Genomic DNA, 7556 nt, shown 5'->3' with positions numbered 1-7556 from the left:
AGGGAGGGAGGAGCAGCACTGGAAGGGAGGGAGGAGCAGCACTGGAAGGGAGGGAGGAGCAGCACTGGAAGGGAGGGAGGAGCAGCACTGGAAGGAAGGGAGGAGCAGCACTGGAGGGGGAAGGAGCAGCACTGGAGGAGGGAGGAGCAGCACTGGAAGGGAGGGAGGAGCAGCACTGGTAGTAGGATCTGTATGTTTGGAAGGTAAGGTTGAGTTTGGAGGTCAGAAAAAAAATGTATGAATCAAAAAGGAAGAATTCAAAGATGTGTAGTAAGCCTAAGACTGCCAAAGATCTATTTTGAAATTCAAGGTCAGCTTCTTAAAACTGGCATGGTAGCTGCCTGCTCTGTGTTTGCATCCTCTCTCCACCTTCCAGGACTGGTTCCTCTATAAACATAATGCCTGCTTCTCAGCCTGTCCGAGGCTGAATTCCTTGCAGCAATTCTGCCATCGGGGGCAGTGTTCCTGTTGTGCTCCATGTACAGGACTCCACGGTCTCTTCCGTGTCAAGTCGCATAGCAGAGGGAAGAAAAATTCGCTGTTCAAAGTCTTCATTGTACTTGAAAGTGTAGGAGAGAAGAATCTTTCCCTTTTGCTATGCTGAAAAGAGAACAAAAATTTCCGACAAAATGTATACATTTACAAAGAAATATACAGTGGTGTACCATATACTCAAGCACACAGGGAATGAGGCAGGAGCATCTCAGTTTCCAGACGAGCCTGGCCTACACAAAGGCCTACATTGTCTGTCTGTCTGTCTGTCTGTCTGTCTGGGATGCTGGAGTGTTGGCTAAGGGGTTAACGGGGCTGACTGTTGTTCCTTTGGAAGAGTTCCACATTCCAGTGCCCACAGTTACCATGTGTAACTGCAGCTCCCAGAGGATCTCCCAGCTCTTCTCTTCTCCGAGAGCATGGTGTGCATGTAGTGCAGACAGACACACGGGCAAGCTCCCGTACACAGCAAAATATCAAAAAGTTAAGCATAAGTGTATCTTTATTATTATATATAAATAATTGCCTATCCGTTCAGTCTCCACTGTCCCTTTGGGTGAGCATGTGCACTGAACTCTCCAGTAGCCAGAGCGCCTTTTACCAGGCTCTTGTCACTGCACAGCTGGCAGCACTCAGTGCTTTAGAACTGCTCCAGCTGTGACAGGCGAAAGTGGAGGAAACGGGAAAGGAAATTAAAACTCCTAGTTTAAAGTGCTCAAAATATTGTTTCCAGGTCTAGTTACAAAACACTATTTCCATAATAGTGGGATGTATTAGAATTTTTACCCATTTAAGAAATTTTTATTTAGAGCATATTGTGTGAAAGTACAGCTTCACTAAGATGAAGTAGATGTCGGTCCTGTATTAAATCTAAGTGAGAACATGAGCCCCCAGAAGTGAGAGTGGAAAGAAGTGTATCTTTAGCTGAGGAAATGTCAGAACCTATGACAGGATGACATTTGGGCTAGTCTCTAAAGAATTAATGGTATTTGTACCATGTTGGAGAGAGTGAAGAAGGGTTTGCCAGAACTTTCTAATCAACTGCAGCAGTAAAGCCTAGGGTCATATGTTGGGAACAGCATGGTATTTGGTTTGCTGGAGCGAAGTACAGTTATTTGCACAGTCTCAGAGTTTACACGCGGCTGTTTTCTGCCATCTCCCACACTGGCTCACCATTATGCACCATAACAGTGTCTCACTGTTCTCGCGAGTGCACCTCATCCTCTTTCCGGTGTCTTCTCCTTTTAAACTCTTAAATCTACCAGTTAAACCGTAAGAAGTCCTGTGGAAAGAAGCTTTCAAGACCCTAACAGCAGACCTGTCAGAGGAGGGAGAGGTGGGTAATGAGAAGCTTCTACGGTTAGTGCTAGACCAGCTGAACCGTGAAGCCCAGGAGGCAGGTCAGGGTGAGCGTGCTGAGCCAGGGCGACAGCATGCGAGTGGAGGCAGGTGGGCTGAGACACAGCTCCAGGTCAGGGTGTAGGCTGCTGCAGTGGTGGAGGGAGAGTCACACTAGTGCAGGTCACGGAGGCTCTAGTGGGCTAGAAGTATCCGGGAAAGTAGTCAGAATCTAAGCCTCACTGCTTGAGAAGCCTCACGACCTCCCACTGTTCTCCGCCTTGATTCCTCGGTCTTCAGCTTTAAGGGTGTATTCAATAGCTTGGTGTGTATCTTTTCATCTGAAATCCCTCATTGCTGTATGATACTTTGATTGTGTTCTAACAATAAAGTTTGTTTTGAATGAGAGAGTGGAACCACTAGCTGGCCAGATTTAACCACAGAGGTTTTGGAGGACGGAGGAAGTAGTAAGGCAGGCTTAGTGAGGATCTCAGCCCTTTTGGAGGAGGGAGCGGAAGAGGAAGGGAGGTCACTGGTGGCTTCCCCGCAGCTTCTCTGATCTTCCGGGTTCTTACCCCAATATCTGACTCCCGAATTTTTATTGATAAAGAATAATTAGTTAAACATGTCACCTCTTAAAACTTTTATGTAATGGCTTCTGTGTCAAATTTGGTATTTCTATTTTAATATACTTTCATTTAATTTTTTTTAAGAGGCAAAGTCCTGCTTTATAAGCCAGACTGGCCTGTAGCTTATAATCCTCCTGCCACAGCCCCCTTAACACAGGTGTGTGCCACTGCACTAGGCTCTTTAATTGATTCTTATTTGACCTTTTAATGAGTTTAGGCCTTGGTTTTATGGGTTTTTTTCTTTAGAATGCAAAGTGAATTGTAAAAAAAAAAGCCTATTTAGCTACTAAATACTAATCTTTCAAAAACTGGCAAAGTCTAAGGAAATAAATTATCTATGAAAGAAAATAAGCAACAAGAAATAGTAAATATCAGATGAAAATTTAATAATGGGGTAGTTTATTAGGAGCATAGATTAAAGGTACAATTGGACTCTTAAAGAACACTTGTTTAAGAGAATAAAAGAAAGATTCAAGTTAGAGCACAGATTTTCCTGGATGTAAAGACAGGCCTGAACTGCATGCAGCAAACTGCTTTCTCTTGAGTTTTAAACTGATTTCCCCAACATGCTAACAGATGGTCTGCCATGGGACAGGGGTCAAGACTTCCCTTGCTTTTCGGTTCCTGGTTTTCAGATTTTCTTGTCTCTTTTTCATCCAGAGTGTCCTGTTAAACCCATGAGCAGTTTGTTCCTGTAGCTCACTTGTATCTGACTGTAGGTGTTTCATAGAAAGAGTGGCTGGGTGGGAGGAGCTGTAACTCCTCCACCAGAGGCCGGCAGTCCTGCCTACTCTGTGCTCTTAAACCAGGGGCAGTATTCTAAGCTCCAGAACTTGATAGTCATACATGCAGATTGAGTGTGTTCAGAGAGAAGTGTCCTCCAAAGAAGTATTTGGCTTAACCAAAACATAAGACAAAATAATTTTCAGGTAGAAAGGGACACAGATTTAAGGTCCATCTCTACCACTTGTGCTTGGTGACACTGTAAAGGTCATTTTTCCGCCTAGACTTTGACACCCTTCCTGAGATAGGGAGATGTCCTGCCCAGCAGAGCTGCTGTGCATTTGAAGCGGTGTGGTGCAGTCAGTGTCAGCGCATTGGTGCTGCTCCTAGGAGATGTTCAGGAAGCATTCAGGAGACGAGTACGATCCTTAATGCTTGCTGTCCAGTTACCGTGAATGGTCCAAGAATGAGTGAAGACTCAGAAGTAGAAGCCTGGGGCAGACAAATAAAGGAAACAACTGGTTCCCCACAGGGTGGTTTCTGTAAACACACACACACACACACACACACACACACACACACACACACACACACACACACACACACACACACACACATAGAACATCACTTGTGGTTGCCTGAAGCTTGAAAGGGACAAAAACGTAGCAGGTGGTTCTACATCACTGTCGATCTTCCGTGCTCATGGACATTTGTCTTTTCTCAGCCTCCCTGGACATGTGTCCTTCTTCCGGTATTATAAAGCTTTAACAGTCTAGAATTTGCTTGCCATCGGTTCCTTCTCTCTGTTTTCGGACTTCATGTTATTAACACTGCTTTTTTATATTCCTATTTTTCTTTTTGGAGAGCTCTCACTTAATACCCAACTTACCTCTTCATGATTATAGTGACACAGCTTTGTCATTGGAAACGTCTCGGGACTAAAGCGACCCCAAGTCCCATTCTCTTCAGTGCAGGGTGGCATCTCCTTTATGTAGGGTGGCAGTTAGTCATGTTCCTTTCCTTTACAAAAAGCAAAAACCTGTTAGCTACATGTATATGCCAAGTTAGCTCTCAGGCCCAGCATTGCTGTTAGAAAGAGGAGGGCATTTTATTGTAAGGGAGTTGATTATCCACCTTTTTAAACCACTGCTGATAGAAAGTAATATACTTCATTATATAAAACATTTAGTAATTAAGGATTTTTTCTCTTAATATCTGGGGGAAATATGTATATAAATAATAAACATAGCAAGGGCAGTCTTTACAGTGTTTCAGAGTAAAGGCTTTTCAGACTTTGGAAGCACTCTGTGGAGGAGAGTGTAAGTAAGAACTGCTGTTCTTCATAGCAAGGCGACGGGCTCAGTGCCGTACTGATGCTGCTGAAAGGCAGAGTGAGGGTGGCTGCCCAGGCTGCTGCCCTCTGCATTATTCTGAATTGTGTGTATTGTGTAACAGGAAACTTGTGATTCTTATTTACATTTGTAGGTCCTATGACTAGCATAATGCCTTTGTATCTTTCATAGTGTGATATTTGCATGTGGCTACTTACGTGAAGACACATACATGAATCTCTTTAATATATTGTCTACAAATTGTCTGCCTCACACACTGTATAGCGCCAATGTAACTTTTGCTTTCTGTTGTCTTTTGTAAACTTATTTGTATGCCAGCTAATTTTTTTACCTTTGAAAAGCCTTGCAGTGAGAGAATTTCTTTGTCTGGATGATCCACCAGGCCCATTTGATAGCCTAGAAGAAAGCAGGGTAAGTGCTGTATTATATGTCACAAGAAATAGGAATAGATAATACAGTCCAGTTACTACACTGTTTCTTGGATGGATTAGCAAAGAGCAAAATATTATCACTTCAAACTACAGTGGTTTTTATACAGACAGCTTTTAATGTTTAGTCAAAGGTTACTTTCATGGAAATATGTGGTCCTGGTTTAATGAAAAGATAAAACTTTGTACGTGGCATGTAGTAATAAAAATCTGAAATCCTTTCTGCTATATTTTTACTACAAAAAGATTAATGAAATGCTACAAGAATTTGCTTGAATTGGCATGTGATTTCATGATGGTCATTTCTTTCCAAGTGAGGAACCTGCTGTTAGACTCCCCTGGAGCTGCTCTTCTGCAGTAGACAGGGTTGTCTTGTTAGCAATTCAGCTCATGTTTGATGGTACTCAAATTGCAATAATTGACACATTAAAGTGGCCCATTTCTTGAAGCAATAGGCTAGATTCACAAAACAGATTTGGCTATAATAGATTAGCTGGAATTTTATGCAAGTTTACCCCCAAATGTTTAATGGCATTTAAATGAAACAGATTTAATTGGTAGGCTTGCAGTTTTGTTCAGCTAAACTGTAGCACTTCTTTGTGGTGGAGTAAACGCTGTAGCTGTTTAAACAGCTTATTTAAGGAAAATTTCAAAAGCTTTGCTCATTTGTTGTTTTGTCATTTTGTTGTCAAATATCCAGCTTAGTAGTTTTTAGTATTCATACAGCTGTGGCACCATCGCCAAAATCCAGTTTTAGAGGGTGCACATCACCTCCAACATTTCAGTCTGCACCTCAGCCCATGACAGTCTGCAATCTGCTTCCATTCCCTACAAATTTGCCCTTTCTGTTTGTTCCATATGTATAGGTTCATGCAATAATGTGGGCACGTCTGTATCTGCAATGCACATGCAGTATACATAATCATTTGTATATATGAGGTGCATGGTAGAGTTTACATACTTCAATCTTTTCTGCCTTCACTTAGCATGTTTACAGGGTGTTCCATTTTATAGCTTCTATCCTTTTATAATGTGTGCACCAACTTAGATTCCCCATCACCAGCTGGATGATACTTAGTGCATGCAGTTTTATACCAGGTCACACTATGGACAGCTTCTACACACTGGCACATGCACGCTCTCCTTTCTCTTCAGTGGTCACACTATGTACAGCTTCTACACACTGGCACATGCAAGCTCTCCTTTCTCTTCAGTGGTTTGCTGGGAAAGGAATTGTTTTCTTGTTGCATCCTAACATCTAACTTTAAAGAAACTTTTCTGAACAAATGGACTATTTCACCTGAGTAGTTTCCACTGGTAGTTGGGAGAGCTTCTGTTTCTCCATTCCCTCACAAACATTTAACAGTAGACACTTCCTTTTCCCCCAGGTTGCTTTTCTTCCAGCCCCTTGGATGGGTCATTTCATCACCTTACCTTCTCTGTCGATCTAAATGAAAACTTAGCCTTTATTTTATTGCCATTGCCATTATGTGATGGATACTTTGCTCTGTCTCTGACTGTAATAGCCTGATTGTGATGAATCCCCAGGAGGCCTGTGTTCATCTCTGCCCTTCACTGAGCTTCCCGGGCCTGGAGGCTACTGCTTTACCTGAGCTGTGGAGGTTTCCTAAGAAGTTGTTCTCAATCCCATACTCCCTTCTCCCTGTGTCTCCCTGTAATTTTCATTTTGTTGCATAACTCTGAAGTGTTGTTGATTTTTCTCAATTATTTTTACTCAAGTCATATTTTTCTTTGTTTTCAAGATTGGATTATTTCTGTTGATTTGTTTTCGAATTCGGGGATCCACAGTTCTATCTTGTCCGGTCTGCCATTGAGTATTACTTAACTGATTTTTTTTTTAATTTTAGTCCTTGCACTTTTTTAATTCCAAAATTTTAATTTGCTTCTATTTGTCACTCTTTCTTATTAAGATTCACTATTTAGTGAGAATAAATACACCTTTTATTTTTTTCTGGCTTTAGTGCATCTAATGCACAAGCTGCTTCAAAAGTCATTTATTTTGTATACCATTATTTGAGGTCATTTAGAGATAGTTTCTATTAACTGTTGTTTTTTCCGAGAGTGCTTGGGGTGTCTTGGGTTTTGTCTGTCTGTTTCCTATTGTTTTATTAAATACTAGATACTTCAGGAGATGCATTTAGCAGCCTTGATCTGGTTTCTGCTCTCTAGATTGTTATTGGTCTCCACATTTAATAACTGTGATATTAGTCTCTGCAGCATATGTAGTCAATGGATTTGGGCTCGTTTTGTTATTTTGACCTAGAATATGTTTGAAAAGTTTAAGTTTCATTTTAGGTAGACATAAAACAGTTGGCATTACTACTTTTTCTGTTCATGAAGAGAGCTCATGATTTCTGTTCCTTTCAGATAGAGTGTTCTGCCTTCTTCCAACACAGTTCTTAAACATTTTCAATTTTTACATTTTTCCTTTTTAAAAAAATATCTTTTAAATATTTTAATTCAAAATATGCCCTGACTTTTTGATCCTACTGCACATACTGGCTTTGTGGGAGCCTAGGCAGTTTGGATGCTCACCTTACTAGACCTGGATGGAGGTGGGTGGTCCTTGGACT

At 41.5% G+C, this 7556-nt stretch overlaps 1 protein-coding gene across 3 annotated transcripts in view; it reads left to right on the top strand.

The window, feature by feature from the left end:
* Positions 1–7556, top strand: part of Snx16 (sorting nexin 16) — a 23805-nt gene that overhangs the window by 10758 nt on the left and 5491 nt on the right. For all 3 annotated transcript variants that reach the window (XM_005361816.2, XM_026786677.1, XM_026786678.1), the window contains exon 6: positions 4876–4945. In XM_005361816.2, coding sequence (XP_005361873.1) covers positions 4876–4945 — 70 coding nt within the window. The remainder of the gene's footprint in view (positions 1–4875; positions 4946–7556) is intronic.

The sequence above is a fragment of the Microtus ochrogaster genome, linkage group LG5 (genome assembly GCF_000317375.1).
Source record: "Microtus ochrogaster isolate Prairie Vole_2 linkage group LG5, MicOch1.0, whole genome shotgun sequence".
Classification (NCBI taxonomy): Eukaryota; Metazoa; Chordata; class Mammalia; order Rodentia; family Cricetidae; genus Microtus; species Microtus ochrogaster.
Note: the sequence above shows the minus strand (reverse complement) of the source record. Positions and strands in the feature narration are given on the sequence as shown.